Source organism: Halictus rubicundus, chromosome 5, assembly GCF_050948215.1.
Source record: "Halictus rubicundus isolate RS-2024b chromosome 5, iyHalRubi1_principal, whole genome shotgun sequence".
Classification (NCBI taxonomy): domain Eukaryota; kingdom Metazoa; phylum Arthropoda; class Insecta; order Hymenoptera; family Halictidae; genus Halictus; species Halictus rubicundus.
This window is the reverse complement of record NC_135153.1, coordinates 16,264,885-16,283,963: the sequence shown is the minus strand read 5'-3', so window position 1 is coordinate 16,283,963 and position 19,079 is coordinate 16,264,885. Positions and strand designations below refer to the sequence as shown.

General features: G+C 41.0%; 1 protein-coding gene across 1 annotated transcript; it reads right to left on the bottom strand.

Moving 5' to 3' along the window:
- Positions 1-12,201: 12,201 nt before the first annotated feature.
- Positions 12,202-15,794, bottom strand: LOC143354698 (uncharacterized). The gene is made up of 5 exons (XM_076788963.1): positions 15,656-15,794; positions 15,379-15,461; positions 13,483-13,716; positions 12,665-12,808; positions 12,202-12,369 (listed from the first exon to the last, which is right to left on the bottom strand). The coding sequence occupies exons 1-5, from the start codon at positions 15,792-15,794 to the stop codon at positions 12,202-12,204; spliced, it is 768 nt and encodes a 255-aa protein (XP_076645078.1).
- Positions 15,795-19,079: the final 3,285 nt, after the last annotated feature.

The window sequence follows — 19,079 nt, the reverse complement described above, 5'->3', positions numbered from 1 at the left end:
TCACCTTTACCATCCCCATCATCGCCACTGCTGTACGCCCTATTTTTCTTAGCTTCATGGCTAACCTTCTCCCCATAAGCAGCCTCGTGATTATGATAATCCTCCTGACCTTCATTCTCCTTGTGCCCCTTCCTCAGTTCGAACTCCTTACCTTTCTCGTACGTCGTTTCCTTACCGTGCTTCTCTTCCTCGTCCTCGAAATCGTGATGACTGTTCTTATGGCTGCCACCCTTCGTCATCTCATGATCGTGATGGAACTCACCGTCCTCTTCTGTTTCCCCATCTTCATGGTAGTCGTCGAAGAACTCGGTGTGCTTCTCGAATTCATCCTACGGCAGACGATCAACCTCAAAAATTATTTCTCAATTTTTCCGTGTTATTAAAGACTGTTACTTTTTACTTAAGTTAATTTTTATTTAAGTTAATTTCCTCAATTTTCCACCATTTTCCCAATCTTTAGAAAACTTTTTCCAACGAGCTAACAGACTCAATCGAACGGGACTAATTGGTCCATCAAAAACCCACCTTCTTGTGCACAGTGTGTTGTCCCTTTGTGCTGTAACCCTTCTGGTGTTCACCCTTCTCGTCGTACTCGGACTCCTTCTGCCCTTTCTCGCCCTGTTGATGCTCTTCATGGTATCCACCCTCGTCGTCGTGTTTCTTTTCCTTGCCGTCCTTCTCGTCGTAATAATTGGTTCGCGCCTCCTTGTCGTGGTGGCCCTTGTTGGCTTTCTCGTGGTCGTGCCGGCTCTTGTAACCCTTTCGAAAACATACGGGAGCAATTTGTTAATTCCGCGTCGCCAATTATCACGTTATTGCCACAGAACAGTGAAACAATTCGTAAATAAATATTAAATTCACTAACGAATACCGTAGCACAATTTTACCGATCCTTCCACTGATACTGATCGAATTGCGCAGATTTTCATGCAAAATAAAAATTGTCTGCATTTTTCACACATATTTCTTTTTCAGAACATCTTAGTGACTCGAAAACGAAATATTTTTAAATTCTTCAACTATATTTACTGTTTTGCATTTGATCCACTCAATAAAATCCCTCTGATTTATGCTACAAACAAATAATTTCTTTGGCATCATATTTTAATGTACCAATTTCAACTAGATTGTTGCTCAAAGATTGTTAAGAAAATTGCTAAGCATCTTCCGGGCATAGTTAGCAGCAAGAATCCCAAGAATAAGCTACAGTTACCCTAGATTGTAACGGCCCTACCCTCTGGCCGATGTCCAAGGACACAGTCCCAATCAGCCCATTAACAAAACTACGTCATTTGTTTTCAAGTGCCACGAGGGTTCTACCTTCTTCCCCTCTTCACCCTCCTCCTCCTTATGTCCCTGCAGCCGTTCCTCTTCCCCGCCCGTCTCGAACTTGCCACCAACTCCGCTTCCGGTGGCACCTGCGTCATTACCATGTCCTACGCCCCCTTTCTCATCCTGATGACGTTCGTCCTTGTGCAAAGACACGTGGGTGTCTGCGCCGTGAACATCGCCCTTCTCCTCCGCGCCGTGCCTGTCTCCTTCGCTGCCATCTGAACTCAGTTCTTGGCTATACCCTTTGCTACCACTGCCATCCGAGCTTTCTTCTTCGCTGTACCCTTTGCCCCCACTGCCATCCGAACTTTGTTCTCCGCTGTACCCCAATCTCCCGCTGTCATCTGACTGTCTCTGATAACGATCCTCTTTCTGATCCTTGTTCCCCACTTCCCCTGATTCCGTCTCCGTGCTGGCAAAACTGGACGCATCAGCAACTCCATCAGCCTCTCCCGCAGTCCCATGAACGCCATCAGCGTCCTTGTCCTTTTGCTTAGCACTCCAAGGGCTAGGAGAGCTAACCTTATAGTCCCTAACCGAAGCAGCCGTCGAGGTCTGCAGAGAGTAGAGCGCAGCGTTGCTGGAATAAGCAGCTGGAGAAGTGAAGGGCGCAATAGTGGAGGAAGGGCTGCTATAGTGCACAGTGACAACCGGGGAGTCGATATTCTGATAGCCGTCCAGGCTGGATGGGGTCACTGACAAGGTCCTGGCAGATTCCACGGGACCATAATCGACCTGAACGGGTACGCTCGACTCCCCCCGAGCGACGGGCCTAGCAGTCGTGTAGACGACAGGTGTGTCGACCCTGAAGCTCTGGAACTCGACAGGTCCCGTTCTTTCGGTAACAACCGGAGGATCGTTCCTGATCACCTGGACGCTAGGACGCTGCACCTTGCCCTTCCTCTCGTACAGTCTCCGGTTCAAGCCGGCTGCGGAACTCTTTCCGGGATCACTGACCTCCGGGAGGCTGTTAGGCCCTCCTCCGTTGCCATTAAATGCACCCCAATGGTTTCTATTGTTAGCCCTCCTTGCCAAGGCCGCACCTCTGTCCGCGGACTTTTCCGAACTGCCTTCTCTGCTGGTTCTAACTGTCGTTGACTCAGCTAACTGCCTCTGCGCAGCGTCAGGCTTGGCTACCAGCCGTCTAGCTTTGCGTCTGCTCTCGTTCCTGATCCCGCTGACCCCCTTCGACGCGTCCACGACTGGATAATTGTTGCTGTCGTCATTCTGGAACGTTTCCGGTCGACTCGCTTTGTCGACGGGTTGTCTAACCTTTGACCGGCTCTTTCCTCGCCTCGATGTTATGGTAGGAGAGGGAGTCGCGTGACTCCCGTGCGTAGGAGTCGCGCTAACTTCGGCTGCTGCGAAAGGTCGTGGCCTCGGTGGTTCCGATGGAGAGAACGGTCTACGTTGACCCGTGACCTTTGGGGCGAATGAAGTGTCCGATCTTGGTTCTTCTGATTGTGCGGGGATCAGAGATTGGTGCTTGGAGAACCTTTGCTTGGTCTGTCTGATGGGCGGTGAAGGGTAGACGTATTCAAGGTCGCCCGTGTTCAGCTTTTGGACACCTTCGAGGCTCGCTTTTGGGAGGTATTGCGGAGTTATTATGGTCTTCTTCGCTTTTGGCACCTCGTAGTAGAGGAGGTCGACTTCGGGGGTTGCTGCGATTGTTGCGTGGCTGCTGGAGACCTGGGAGTCTGCAACAGAAGAGGTGCTGATGGTGAGAAGCAGAATACGATGATTGACACGTTCACTGATGCACAATCATCTAAACCTCACAAACGTTAGAATAATTTAATTAATGAGACTGTTGTTGTCAATTTTTTCGGATTTTACAAGTAACAGGAGCAGTAGATATTTTAGATTACTGATTAGATTTATTTTATAATAATAATAAAACTGAATAAATTGTGACAGGTTCTGTAGTGCCAGTGTTAAAGATGGAGGAAAATTGTGTCCTAATGACGATTTGGCAATCATCGAATGGATTAAAAATTGAAACTGGCACTTAAAAGATCGTTAAGTGTCGGAAGAATGTCGAACAAGAAATGTGTAGTATAAAATACAGAGATTGTTTCATCGGTTTTTAATTATGTTTTCGGGATATATTCACCAGAGTACGTCTCGGATTTTCTCTTCTTCTTCGTGGTCACCTTCTTCGGCTCGTATCCGATCGCAGAAATGGCGTCCTCGATGTTTTCGACGCCCTTCAGGTCGTCCATATTTATCACCATCAATTCCGATTGATCTACCTGTAGATCGAGGGCGACTGGAATGATGCTCCTCCTCTCGACATCTTTCTGATTGTCTGTGGTCGGGAAAATTTTATTATATAATTTTCTAATTTCTAATTTTCATTTTCAATTTTCTAATTATCTACAATTTGACAATTCTGTTGGTGTTACCATTGTTCTCGTTTTTTTGGGCAGTCTGTTGCGACGACGATGGCACTGACCTCCTCCATTTTATGATTCTACCGTTCACTCTGCCTACCTCTGTTGTCTGTAATGTTAATTTATGAATTAGGCGGTAATTTGTGTTACTATTGATTGTACTGATTACTGACAAATTAATATCGATCATTTTACCTTGCGAAATAAATTTTTAATTACTAAATTTTAAATTGTGTATTGAGCTACCAGACGGTTTCAATGAAAATAATTTACACTGTTTCTGAGGGTTTATATCTCACTTTTGGAATCACAATTAGAATTGGAAATTTTTTTAATGACGCAAATCACTTTATCACCGCGACTCGAAAAATTGGGAAGAATAAGAGCACTCATCGATCAAACAATTAAACGATCTTCCACTGCTAAAATACAAATATCAATCAATTTCAATTTCCATCAATTAATTATCTTCTTATCGTTTTAATATTGACTAAATGCTGTCCAGTAGTGGTTTCGATAACACACAAAAGAAAATTAAAACCTTAACAGGTTGATTGTGAAATTGCAACTCCCAGAAGATCCAACACAGTCAAAATAATTTGACTACAAAACTTTGCAATTAATTAATACAATTTAACACTAAGTTTACGAGGCACTAAAAGTGACTATTTTGCATTACTTTATAAAAATAACAAGAACATGCTACCTACATTTTTAGCAATATTTTAAAAATAATATATACCCAAAGAAATAAATTTGCTAAATAATTTCTCACGTATGTAAACCTAGTGTTAATATAATAAAAATTCCTCGAGCCCTTCTGCATCCTTCAATCCCAATAAAATTTACTTTTCCCCAATATAAGTATTACAGTAAAAATTATGACACATACGATCGACGTGTTGAAATGAATTTGACAGCAGTCTCAGGGTAAATTAGGCAGAATTGGGATATTGTTTAACAGTTACCAGATAAATAACAAGAAGCAACAGGGTTGCCACCGATGATCCACGGGTTCGCATGACTCGCCGAGGACACGCTGAAGACTGGACTATACCGATCGGTGCAGGCAATTATATCGGGTGGTTTCTCGTCTTGGACAACCACTCGCGAATGATATGACAATTTCACAGCGATTAGGAGGCGTTCGAACGCCGGCTCGATCTCGACCCACCGTCGATCCAGCGTCGATCGGTGTGATCCAGGACCTGCTTCCTCCTTTCTCCATTGGTTGCACAAGATCGCCGCTCGGCCAGATCGATCGCCGGATCACAAAGCATCCCGAAATCACCTCACAATAGAAATCATTGCGCAAACGCACTTTTTCGCGATCGGTTTCGCAAACAAACTCTGTGTTAATTAACGGACGCGACGAGTCAATTCGTTGATCGTATTTCCTTACACCGAACCTTCGCAAGGGGAATGTTTTTACCGATTGTATGGCAGCCATATTGATATGACGATTTCATACTAATCATAGTTAGATTTTATGTAAACCCTCAATTTCTGATTTACATAATTTTTAATTTACTTCTGCGGGATCAATGTTATTGGACCTGATGCAAGTGAAAAAAGAACAAATATTATTATTATAATTTTTATTCATTCAACTTGTTATTCTCTCTTTCAATGACAATTTGATGCGACAACTTTGCAACAAAGCCATTGCCACTGCATTTTCATTTATCGGTAACTTTACTGGAGATTAATCTCCGACTTAAAAAAAAAAATACGTCGGATGTCGGCGCGTACCTTGTTAGCGATATCGCCATTTTCGACGCATAAACTTTTTAATGGGATCGTCCGCGTCCCGGCAACTTTTGCAGAAAAAAATAGTTTCTCAGTTTTGTAACACGTTGCAAAAAAAAATACGGAGCGTGCATGTGTACCGTGCAAAATCCGTGGGGCGCGTAATCCGGCGTGGAACACGGGAAATCTGATTTTACGATTGTCGATCTTGCGCAACGCCGTTCTCGTCTTTTCGCGCGTGAAATCGCGAAACGAGGAACGACATATCGGATCGGTCGTTTTACCGATCGTAACGTGCGGTTACCACCGGCGAAAGAACTCTCGTCGTCGGTGCAACGAGATCCGACGGGTCCTCGAAAAAATCGAATTGCCGAAGAAGTTGGGAACCGTGCGACCAGTTCCGCCGTCGCGCCGGGACTTTCTACCCCGTTAGAATCGACGAACTCTAATTAAAACAGCGCCCGAACTAGTTAGCCGCAACACCCGGACAAGAACCGTCGACCCAGGTATTCAGTTCTTGCCGGAATTAAATGTATCACAATGTTTTCTTCGGCTTTCGGAGCGAACGGTTAGGTAACGTATTTCGCGAACAAGAAAATATGGGAATTTTATTGGCGGAGATTTTTACAAAATTCCAACATATGCTCGTCATGTTATTTATCCTATTTGCGTTGGTTTTATAGGAAGTCGAAGGATATTCTTCCAAAGCAAGGAAGACAATCAAAATTTCTTGTTTATTTCCTAAGAAGTTGAGACGAATAACAGTTCAATAACAAAAGAGTGATAAAAATGTTTAGGATGTACGACGAAGTCCTAATAAAGACAGTGTTTGTAAGCTTAAAATTTCCAAATCAGCCTTTATAATAAAATATTAATTTAACGCGTTAACTACCACGTCAGTGACATATGACTGACAGTGATTTTTGACTAGGTTTAGAAATTCATGTTTATTTTGACATATCCAGATAAACCGAATTTTATTAGGATCTTTAGAATTCAGAAGGGTTAAGGCAGCATCCCCTACAGTACATTAAAAATTTTTAATTTCGGTTTCATTAATTAAATTACGCTGATTTTGTGAGATTTTCTGGGATTGATTTTTGGCACTTAACGTGTTAAGAATTAGAATTTAAAAAGAGTGATATATTGTCGCTAGAAAATTTATTGCTCGGCTATTAAACTAGCTTTTAACTATACAGTATTAATATAATTTATTACAAATTTATTATAGATTATAATCTAACATAAGATATTTATATTACGGATTAAATTTTTATTCAGATCTTGTTCTCTGTGATTTTCGGAGAACATTTTTGTTTCGCAGGGACGACCCGCGCGATAGTAATCGTGTTACACAATGCAATTTTTTCCGAGCAGGATCGCCGCAGTGTTATTACACGCAAGCAACGTAAAGAAAGCTTTTGCGACCAGAGCCGGGTGATTATGCCCGCCTGCAATCAGCTCGCGGCAAAATGGTTCCGCCTCGGACTTCTTTCTCTTCTCCGGTCCCTCTGTTTGAGTTTTACGATGTTAACGTGACAATATTAATTCCGATTAACACCGTGGCTCTCCGGTCCACGTGCCGCGCAAGGCACGACAAATAATCTCGCCTTAATCCGAATTATTAATGAATTCCATCCGCGATTGTAATCACACGATCGCCGTTACGGTCGGATCGTTGTTCTTGTTTGCGCGCGTACACGATTACAGGCATCAATTATTTGCAAATTGGAATGCAACGTTGATACACCCGCGCGGAGGTTCGTGTAGAATAAAAGCAATCCGCCCCGGCGATAAAATGAAATAAATTACTGGGAGTCCGTTAGGTGGCCGCGTCTCATTGCCGTTGATCACACAAACGGATTGTTACCTCTCAACTGAAATGTTGATTCTACCACCGTTCGGTCCTGATTCATTGAACGCATTATTTTGTTGTCGAGCGACGTAAGTGTTATTTAGAAAGTGTGATGCTTATGTGAATTATGGTCGAGAAAGTGATAGCAGAATGTGGTCATCATACAAAACACACGCGGAGAGATAGAATGGGAAGAAACGCTTCAGAAAAATTGTTTAAAAATGCTGAACAATATTTAAAATAGAGAAACATTTTTTAAATCATCTCTCCATTGCTATTTAATACACAGCTACTGTTTAATATTATTTAAGAAATGAATGTTTTCTTAAAATACCAGCCTCAGAAATGAAAACGGAAACGTTGAGGAGCGACTATGGATTTATAAAATTATTTTTCTATTGCTTCTCAACAGATGCATTGTTTATTCCTGAATATTGTGATAGTTTGCGAAAGAATTATTTCAATCGCTAACTTCGGGGGAACACGAGACGTTCCACGAATATTTTTTATTGACTAAAGACTGTAAAAGATCCAGCTGCGACAAAGGGCAGCGAACATCGGCAAATGGCGCGCCGAAACTGAACGCAAAGATGAAAAGCGATTCCAACCGACCGGAAAGTTTTAAACCACCTGTAGCGCGTGAAGACCTGAGATCAAAAGGGCTCGGAACGTTCAAACGCCGTGGACGGACCGGCGAATCGCCGTTGTTTGATCGACCAGCGAACCGAAATCGATTCGAAATTGTCGAACGCGAGGTTCATGGGACGTGGGCGGTGACGTAGAACGACGTGGGAGGTTGAACGTAACGGTAAAAGAGGACGCGAGCTCGGATTAGCTGGACCGATTAATTTGTCGCACACGGCAAAGTAGATTCGCCGCGGCTCGCGTCACGAAAAACCCTTCGGACATTTTTCCTCCTACGGGGAGCGCTATTACCTCGCGAACAGGCCACCGTAACCACCTCCCGGCGCAATCTCCAGCTCATCCTAGAAATTTTATTCGATTCATGGCTGCGACGGCCTTGTACACGAGGTCCCCTTCAACCTTACCCTTAACACCAAATTTACGGGACCTGCCCAAATGACGGATCCTAATATTTTCAAGTCACGAATATCGAGAACGTAAAGATGCATCCATGAGGAATTTCTTTGCGTATATATTATTTAAAAAATTCCCACAAATTTTAATATGTGTGTACAAATTTTGTAATAGTCATTTTTAGTGCTCCGGAAACTTAGTATTAAACAGGGGTGAATTCGGGGGTGAATTTTTTAGGAATCAATTCGACAAGTTTAATTTGTAATTATTTGACTGGAGATATTTATATTTACATTTTCAACGTGAAAATGTCTGAGAAGCGATTAGCATTCTTTCTTTTATGATTGCAATGAGATGATTCATCATTGATGTTCATAAATTATTCCAATATCTTCACTGTTTGAAATATTACCTGGTCAGTATTAAAAGAAAATCCACAGCACAGTAATTAACACTGAACGTACCACGGTCAAATGACCGGTTTTCTATTTCACAATTATTGAAATTATAGAAAAGTTTTTTTTATGGGAAATGACTGAATTCACTTCTTTATTTAAGCATATATTATAATGAAAATCGTACAAAGTTTAAATAAATTCAGTCTTCTCCCCTCTATAAGACGTTTCACTTTTACATGTTTTGTGCTTGGTAGGTTTAGTGTTAAGCTAAAAAATAGGCTTTGATTGAACAAGACAAGAATAAAAATTGTTGTGAATGCATTGAAAAAGGGCAAGGTCAAAATAAATTATAATATCGAATATTTTGCCGAAGAAAGTCGTACAATTTTCAAAATCTGAAGTTCACGGAAGTCCCAAATTTCAGTCTGTTTTTCCTAGAAAATTAATATTTTGTAAAGAGAAGGCATTTATGTTGCTGATTAATAGACTGCGGATTTTGTGCGTTTACGAAAAAAATGAAGAAGCACAATTTAAAGCGGTGGACGTATTAAATTTCAGCTTAATAAAATAAGAAAGAAATTTTGATCTCGCTCCTGTGTCCACAAAGATCCGCAGTCTGCCGATTAGTGAATTGACCAATTTACTTGAAAATAATTCGAAAGTGTCAACGTTGATTTTCTCCCACGCTTTGAGGACAGTTCAAGGAAGTCGGCGAGCAACTTGGAGAAGTTTGGCAATGTCGAGCCCGCGGTGCCTTGCGAAACGAGAGTCGCGATCACACCGGTTGATCAAGCGAGAAGTCGTTTTCGTCGCGCCGTCGCTCGGGGAGGCTGTGAATGCGCCGTGAAAAGTGAAAATGTCGGCGTAAAATTGGCTACGGTCCGCTAGCCGTCCCATTGTCGCGAGCTCTCGATGCACCGCGAATATCGACTCGCGAAATTGCGAGTCTTCGCGCGAAAGGAAGCCAGACGCGTCGCCGTATCGAACTTCCTGGCTTGCGCAGAGCTTCGCGGAGAAGAAGAATTAATTACTTTCGCCGGACGGAGTCTCTCTCGGTTCGCATTGTTCCCGAATAGTTGAACGCGTCGGTTTAATGAAAAGTAGATTTCGCGAAAAATCAATTTTCGAATTTCTGTCTGGTTGTGGAGATTAGCAATGATTTTCTAGAGTGTCTCTAAAGTTATTAATATTCCTGTTTTTGCAGGGCGCAGCACTTTCAATTTAATTGCCCGCGACGTCGAGTGAGATTGATCGACGTTTTTTTCGAGGATCCGCGAATGTTTCTCCCGTTAACAGTGACACGATTTAACTCGATGGTAAGCTACTTTCGACGATAGATTTACGTGTCTGAAATACCCCAATGCAATTATGCTCCGGAGATTATAGAGAACGGGGGCCTGATGAAAATGCACGTGATACGCGACCGATCTAATTGAAGACCTAAACGCCGACCGGTGTGATTAAAGGTTGCGGCCACTTTCGAACTCTAAAAAGACTTTCGACACTCGAATGCCTACGATCAACGAAACCGAACATGTGCACCGCGATATCGAGTCACATATATTTAAATTATTCCAATTTGCCGATACAAATATTAAAACTGTTCCATTCGTTGCTTCCAGTTAATGCAGTTTATGTTACACCTATTGATTACATTAAATATAATTACACTGCGGATTTTATGCATTCGTGACAAAGTTGATCAGGTCAAATTTAAGTGAACACATCAGAATCAATTAAAAACACTGTTTCATTATACTCAACTCATTAAAGGGTGTAGCCTGCTGTTGCAAATCGAATTTGCAATAGGCCGTTCGATGGATTATCCAAAGAAAATACTTTGTGCCAATTTTCAACCCTGTACGTCGACATTGGGGGTAGTAATGGGGTGACGAAGAAAATCAGCTTTTTCCGTAATTTCTCTTATCCTCTTCAATCGAAAATTCTGAAAAAAATTTGGCATATTGTAGCTATTAGAATGCACATCTATGAATTTTTTTCAGAATTTTTAGCCTCGAAAGCGAATTTTAAAAAATAAAAAACTGTATTCAAATGATTTTCTTTGTCACCCCATTACTACCCCCCATGTTGACATGTAGGGTTGAAAATCGGCACAAAGTATTTTCTTTGGATAATCCATCGAACGGCCTATTGCAAATTCAATTTGGTTTTTGGGGGCACTTTTGACACCCTTATGCGACTACAGCCTGTATTGAGAGAAGAAATACGTTTGTATTAAACTTTTTCTTGCAATTGATGCAGGACATTTTGCATAAATATAATCCAACTAAATATAATTAACAAATTCTCTGTCTGGGAACTACACTCTCAGTTGATTATATCAATTATAACATGAAATTCGAGGTTTTAAGGCACACAAGCAACATATTCTAAACAGGGAACACATTGATGCGTGCATTATGAATTTTTACAATTTTTGCCACGTCTAAAATAAAAAATGGCTAGATTTGCAAATTTCCCAGAGTGACTTATCAGCACAATGTTATTATTCCTGGAAATCGTCGTCGGCCGCGGTTCGAACGTTCTTTCCGCGCTTTGTAACGCGATTCCCTGGCCGGGATCAGAGTGTTGTAATTACATCGGTGTAACATTCAACGCGAACATTTTAAATAATGATAGAACCGACTACAAAGGACCCTGTCTCCCCTTCCACCCCACGAGATTACACGTGCAGGACGGGGAAGAAACTTTTTGCTCCGTTTCGACGACGAAACGCGATACATTTCGAACGAAGCAATTATTCGATAGGATTTAATGGAAAATTGATTGTTCAATCGGAAAACCGAGCCACTGGAAAGCGTGGAACTTAATTGATGTGGCACTTTAAACGTTTGTGGAGCGTGAGTCCTCAATGCAAATTATATATCATTCGATGTGGCTTGATACAGTGTTTTCTGGATATATGTCCGCAACACGGGTCTAGACATATATCGGCCAGGAGATACTATTCTTTGATCCACGCCGAACGTAGAAAACACGATGATATTTGGTATCATTTTCATTAGAAAAATACCACAAATATGTTGGTGAAAGTCCCATAAAAAAATTATGAAAAATGAAAACGTTTTGTTTTTGGATTAGTAGTCACACCGATATACCTAACCCGTGTTATGCTTACACTCCTCAGTGACCGAGGTCTCCCGAGCTTCGTAGCCCCTTCTGGGACTTTTATCGGCCAGACATTTGGGACATATATCGAGAAAAAACTGTACTTGAAAATTACTTTCCTAAATTTCCAGCAACGATCGATGTATGTAATGACAAATACATTTAGAAGTCACAGAACATTCGTTGATGAAGTTTATTGATGAATCGCGAGATAAAGAGTAAGAAGAAACTTCTCTTGTCAAGAAGATAATGATTTCTAACCATGTATGATTTCAGTTGACTATGCTTAAAATTGTTGAAAAAATGTTTAATGGCCGTTACTAGCAAACCATTTCTTCCCCGACTCATGGCCTCCTTTTTTGCCATATTTCTTCTCATGACGATGATGACTGTCATGGCCTTCGGCGAGCTTGCGACCCTTCTGCTTCCGATGATGACGACCCTCTTGGTGCTTCTTCTTCTTGCCGTGATGATGCTGGAAGATTTGTATCATTTTAGTCGTTAATATTTTGTTATTCTTTGCACCCTGAGAAATATTTGTCGAATTATTTAAATATTAAGAGATTAATTATTAGACAAAGAATTGATAGGACAAAGTGAATGTTAATTATTTCTCCCAATTATGTTACAGATTTCCTCTTCTACTACTCTTAAAAGATTAATCCTGAACTGAATGTCAAGTAATGAAACTTCGTCGAAAAAATTAATCTAAATAAATGAATTTTTTTAATTTAGTTTTTGACGTGAAATTATGGTTTCCCCTGACAGACCTCATTATGTCCGGAATCCACATGTCCCATTTTCTGATGACCACCCTTCTTCCCCTCGTGTTCATGATGGAAGCCTCCGTGCTTCTCGTTCTCGCCGTCCTCGTGGTACTCGTCATAAAAATCATGCTTCTTCTCGTACTCGTCCTGCGACAGCGGATAAACGGCTTCGATTAGCCGGGTAATCCTTAATTACAATATTAATTACCGGCGTCTCTGGCCGTCCGATACTCGGAAAATTAACTCGCCCGGTTCCCGTAAGTTTTACGCGAGCTCGGAACTCTTGTTCTGTTGACAGATTCGATAAGGTCGCCGGCGAAACGAAGCGAGCGGTGTCCACGATAATTGAACGACGCCGTAATTAATTAGTTCGCCGATTAATCCGACCGTTTGTGCGCGGGGCGCATCGTAACTCTCGCTGACCGGAGAGAAATCATCGACTCGAAACGTTTTATTATGTTACACTCTGTTTGGAAAGCAATTCTCTCGAAGCACAAGACGTATTCGATTATGTTAGGCAAGCAATTTTTTCAAGGTGCGTACAAAAAGTTTAAATATTTATGAATTCTAATAATATCAATAAAATAATTTATAGTTAGAGAAAATTAGGAACAAAGATTAGTGACGGAGTCTACTGTTTTATTTTTGAAACAGTAGATAGATCAAGAGAATTTTAAAATTCATTAAAATGTTTAAAAATAAATATTTGTATTTGGCACTTGTTTTTTTGCTATTGGTGCTAACAATTTCTATTTTTCGGAACGGTCTGCAGCTCACGTAGCAATAAATAAGCTATTGTTGTATATGGAACGTTTTTAAACCTTTTTGGAAATACTGTGCTCTCCCTTAGTGCTATAGCCCTTTTGATGTTTCCCCTCTTCGTCAAATTTCGCAGCTTTCTCGCCCTTCTCGCCGCGATGACTTTCATCGTAATGATCGGCCTCTTCATGCTTCTCCTCCTCCTCCCCCACCTTCTCGTCGTATTGTTGTTTATGATTCTCTTTGTCGTGGTGACCCTTCTCGCCCTTATCGAACTCGTGGAAGACCTTATAGCCCTGTACCGAAAGAAATACCGTCTATCAAAATCGAGAAAGAAATATAATATTTAGAGGAAATGGTTGCCGGAAACAGTTACACCAAAGATCCTAGGACAATACTTTTTTTTTTATTTTCGATTTACACTTGGAATTACCACTTAGAATTGCAAACTTCGAAAAATACATCCGGCGACACGAGCAGAACGGAATCAAACATTGTATAGTAAGCAGAGAGAAATCAAATTCGTTTTATACTGCGTATAAAAAGAAAATGGCTGAATTTTTGAAGGGCCAATAATTTTTAATTTTCCCGGAAATAAATATTTTGTATCATGTTTATCCTCCGCATGTAACCTTTTGCAAAATTTGAACAGCACGGTTCTCGGTAAACCCGTGCGGTGAAAAATCAATTAGCGTTAATATTAGTCAGTTTTCGAGAAACTCGTTTCCAACTATTCAACTGCGAAAATGGACTCGCGCGTATTTCAAGCACGGGAGTGCTAAAAATAGCAGAAAACCGCTGTCAAAGAGTTAAATTTTTATTTATCTTTCACCCACCGGCTAAAATATCGAAAGTTTTCAGAAGAACCGCAGTTGAATCGCTACGTATTAATTACCACATCACCATGAAATAATCCTCGGAAACGTGCAAATCGTTCTTCAAAGAGTCCGCTGGACTGCTAATGATATCGCGAGGATCGCGATCGTAAAACCTTAGGGCGGGGAGGGGAGGGGAGAGAAATTCCATGAAAATATTGGAGGACCGTGCAATTTCAAAGCTGGCTGGTCGGGCGAGTAACGAGTTCGCAAACGAATTAATTGCGCCGGTCAAGCCTTCCCATCCCTCCCCCGCCCTGTGTTCTCGGAATAAAAGTGAAAAGCAATATGCGGGGCTTGTATGGTGTAGCAGAGGACGGGGAACGACGGGGGCACCGTGTCGTTACAAAGAATATGTCCCCGGCCGAAGAAAGAAATGTCGTTCGCAACCTGCAAGCATGTCGTTCGCGGGGAACGACCGTATAATAAATAATCCCGGGCAGCCGTGGACACTAATATTACGGCCGGTAAAAAGCCGAGGAGTCGTCCAGGATCTTGACAATGACGAGCACGTGGACGAATCTAGGAATCTTGTATTTCATATCCTACATCCTTCGCAGATCGACGCTGACGGCTCTAAATAATAATAACAATTGCACTGCCGATATCTATACAACATACAAATTTTCAAGAGTCGAACACCAAACTTCTTCGCACATTTTATACAGAGGAAAATAATATATTGAAGTCCTTAAATTGTTTTATCCCCCCGACTGTTTTAAACTCGTTTTTCCATAAATATATGTAAGAGCCACAGTCTAATAATAACTATGGGATAATAATTGTGGATTATAGGGCTTGATTGCATTTGTGTCTTTCTTCAGGAAATATTTTTTTCTTAGATTAAATTGAAGCTGAAGGACGATTTTTAATATGGATTTTGTTAGACAAGTCTCAAGAAATATCGTAATATTTTTCATTTTATAATCGTTTACAGAATCGTTGGACCGCACGTCTCTCAACGCAGTAGGTACAAGTTTTAATAATCCCTACTTTGAACCGTATGAAATGTACAGTCTGGTTATTCATAATAAATAATATTTCTGGTGCGACAATTGTATGATTATAACCGTAACATTATACCTTGTCGCCCTTCTCTTCGTTCGTGTCTCGATGGTCTTCGTGGAGTTCCATGCCACCACCTTTCTCTTCGTGCTTGCCGCCACCTGTTCGAGTTAATTACAGGTAAAACCATGCGCCTCCAATCGCAAATCAGTCGACGGTGTTTGAATCAGAAAATAGGTGAATTCTTGACTCGTGAAACGAATATTTTCACATCAACTTACAACGAAATAGTAAAATCGAATATAAAGCTGACATAAAAATTCCAAAAAAAAAATAATTCAACATGAACGAGTACCTGCATGCTCGCTGGCAGCAACCTCGCTGTCCTTCGTCAACCGGAAGTCATCCTGAATCCTCTTCGCCCTCTCGGCGACCGAGTTACCATGCAAAATTGTTAAAAGAAGAAACGCAGTAGCAATGTTGAACAACGCCATGTCGACTGGCGTTCGTGAACCGTGCACAGGAACTTGAGGAACTCCGAGGTAACCGGAAGTTGACGGAAGACGCGAAACTTGGCACTGAACACCGCGTTGGATCGCGGCAGAGATTTATCGGCTTCGTAGTTCCTTTTCTTTCCGCTCCGTGTCCGATGATCACGTTTTTCCTTTGTGCCGAAGAAAGTTTCCGCTTCCGACCGATCAGAAGAAGAGCGGAAAAAAGACGCTTCTTTGCGTTCCGGCTGTCACGGACGCCTCCACTTTCACTCGATCCGCTCTTTGCTCGGACAATATTAATATTTACTCGACCAAACGCGTCCTCTTTTCACGGATTTCAACTATCCCCTTTTTTTTCTGCTCGGCGAAGCATGGTTTCCCATGAAATATTTAACCCTTTGCACTCGAAGCTATTTTATCTCCAAAACGAAACATTTCCTCCGACCAAGAATATTTCCTTTCTATATATTTCTTTTTTCGTGTTACACATACGAAAATGGTGCAATTTACTCGTACAATACTGAAGTGCTTAGTAATTTATTAAATACAAACGAATTTAATAATGTAAAAAATATTTTGAATAATGATACAGCAATTTTTAGTGGCGCCTTACAGTCGCCATTCGAGTGCTAAGGGTTAATTTCTATTCAAATTTGTAAACACCTATGGTCCTTATCCCGCAGAAAATTGTTTAATTCTTGCTTCAAACAACCAGTGATTCATAAAAATATGCAGAGCTTCAACAAGTATCATTTTAATGAAAAATGGTCTGGATTTTCACACGAATGCGTTCAAGTGCACAATTTTTTCGGTCTTACACAATTTTCCATCCAGAACTGTTAGTCCTGACACGTTCTTTTAAAAATGTTAAATTGCCATTCAAATTGAATATGATCCCTGCCAATTTTCGTAGTAGCGGCAGTGTATAACATGACTATCCAGTTCACACCACTATTATTATCACAGAGTTTTTAGTTTCCTTGGAGATAGTATGGAATTCGATATGTTACGAGAAGAATGTATGAAATTAAAAGTAACAGGTAGAGCGGTGGAAGTTTAAAGTAATGTTTGATTGGTTACGTGTGAACGAAGAATAATGTTTCCTCTGTTAATCGAACATCCTGTAACTTTAATCGTATCCGTTTTCTTTCCTCTCCAACATTTCTATCCACTCGTTCCGTCAGTTTTCGAACTTTTCTTCGTCTTTGACGCTTCCTCCGACTTGTTGTTTCTACGGTGGTGCAAGGAGTAGGGTGAAGGTGGTTGTAATGGTTGTGTCAGAATAAAATAAGTATTAGGACGTGGTGTAGTTAAGAAATAATAATAATAACAATTTGAGCTTCTCGGCCATGAAAAGGGACTCGGTTCAAACAAATTTTCTCAACAATTTTAAGCCTAATCTCTAAAGTCGAAAAAAGTAAAAATAAATAAATTAAAATAAAATGAGACAAAATAATTCTTGAATAATGACTACTATACTCGAGTTGTAAGCAAAACTGAACCTACGTATTGCACTTTCTATGCATTTGTACATTTAATCTACTACCGCCTGCTGTAAATAATTATTAATATTAAGAGTGGCGTGAGATATGGAAGAATCATCGACATAAGATTCATTTCAAGGCTCATTTCTCTCGTCGAACTTGAATAAATATAAATACAATAACGACGGCTTATTAATTTCTCTCGAGGCTTCAAGCGCAATCGTTTAATGATCGAAATTAATAAGCCGCGTCGCTCGCAGCCAACAATAAAATCCGAGCCCGTAATTCCGCTGTAATGATGTCCCGGTAAGAGCCGGTCAGTCCATCGTCGAAGAAACCGCGCAACGTCTTCGCGGCAAAGACCTCAAAGCGGTCAAACAGTATTAAGGCCGATTAACGGCGGTAGAGACCGCGGTGCTACAGCCGTGAAATTCATTAAACTGGGCCCCGTATTAAAATGTTCTCAGCCGGGGCTTAACTGTTTCGTCGGACGGGGTGGAATCGGTTCAAGGGAGCTAGTGTGGAAAGCAACGAAAAAGGAAGGCGAGAGCCTAGCTGTTTGCTCCGCGGCTTCGTCCTCCCTCTCATTCCGCTCGATGTTTGCTTACCGACCGCATCGCCGACGGAGATTACGGACGACCTGTAAAATGAAAAAACAAATGTTATCCTACAACATTTCCATTAGAGAAAATTACTAACCAGACACCAGTTATAATTGTTTAACCGTTTTCCGCGCGAGTTTCTTCGCCTACTGCAAAAATTAGCACTTCTCGGTCTTCAACAAATTCCTACAAATTTATTCCATGTTTACCCCAATGCTTGAGTATTGGTTACAATAGTATATACAGTCGGAGCCGTCAATTTTAGACAATTTATGAGATTAAAAATAGCTAAATTATTACAAATCAAGTATTTTTAAATTTTGTGTACATGTTTTTCAAAATAGTATAATACAATTTTCACGCAATTATTTAAATTATTGATTCCAGCAGCATGTCGCTTTTCGTGGCTGCCACGTCTCAATAATGAATTGATCTTCCAGTGGACTGTTATAACGCAGAAAAAAAAATTGTTGTGACAGAGCAGCGTTTTTATAAAGCAGAAATTAATTAAAATTGAAACTCGGGAGTGTACGATTATTAGCTAGAGCCGCCGTAGCTGATGAATAATTCCACGATGTGGTTATACTCGTTCCGCGAGGGTCAGAAAATTCGGAATCGGTCGTGCAAACAGGATCGTAACGTTTAGGGTCTACTTTAGGGGATGATCCGCGTAAAAAAGCGAAATCGCGTCAAAGTACACGAGACGATCGCCATGCAGGGTGGTAATATGACTACGACCCTCGCTAAAACGCGTCTGAGGTTTCGCTTCTCAGTAATATTAACAATAATAATATCGCGCTTTACGGGCCATGTACGACCTTGGGTGTAAGTCATACTGTGTCCGCAGAAGGTCAATGACATCGTTACCCCCCGCGAATACTGGAATTCGTCGATTTTCAAAAACTGGTTATTACATATTTTGTGATTACGACACTAGATTTACGGGACCCGTCAAAATGGCGGATTCTAATATTTTTAATTTACGAATATCGAAATTGCAAGGTTGCATCCACGAGGAATTATTCAACAAACTGATTTCTTTAGGTATATTAGGTCGTCCCATAAGTTCGTGCCGTGGATATATTTATATTATTCACCATTGAAAAGTATTTTAATGAAAAACCGCAGAAAATAGTCTTTGCCAAAAAGGTTAGAAGAGGTTGCGGAATGAAAGGGTGATTACATATTTTATTTTTAGA

Coding starts and splice junctions, on each gene's coding strand:
- LOC143354698 (XM_076788963.1), bottom strand. CDS start 15,794: ATGGCGTTGTTCAACATTGCTACTGCGTTTCTTCTTTTAACAATTTTG. Junction 15,462..15,655: donor TGCTGCCAGCGAGCATGCAG/GTACTCGTTCAT, acceptor TAACTCGAACAG/GTGGCGGCAAGCACGAAGAG. Junction 12,809..13,482: donor AGCACAGTATTTCCAAAAAG/GTTTAAAAACGT, acceptor CCGCTGTCGCAG/GACGAGTACGAGAAGAAGCA.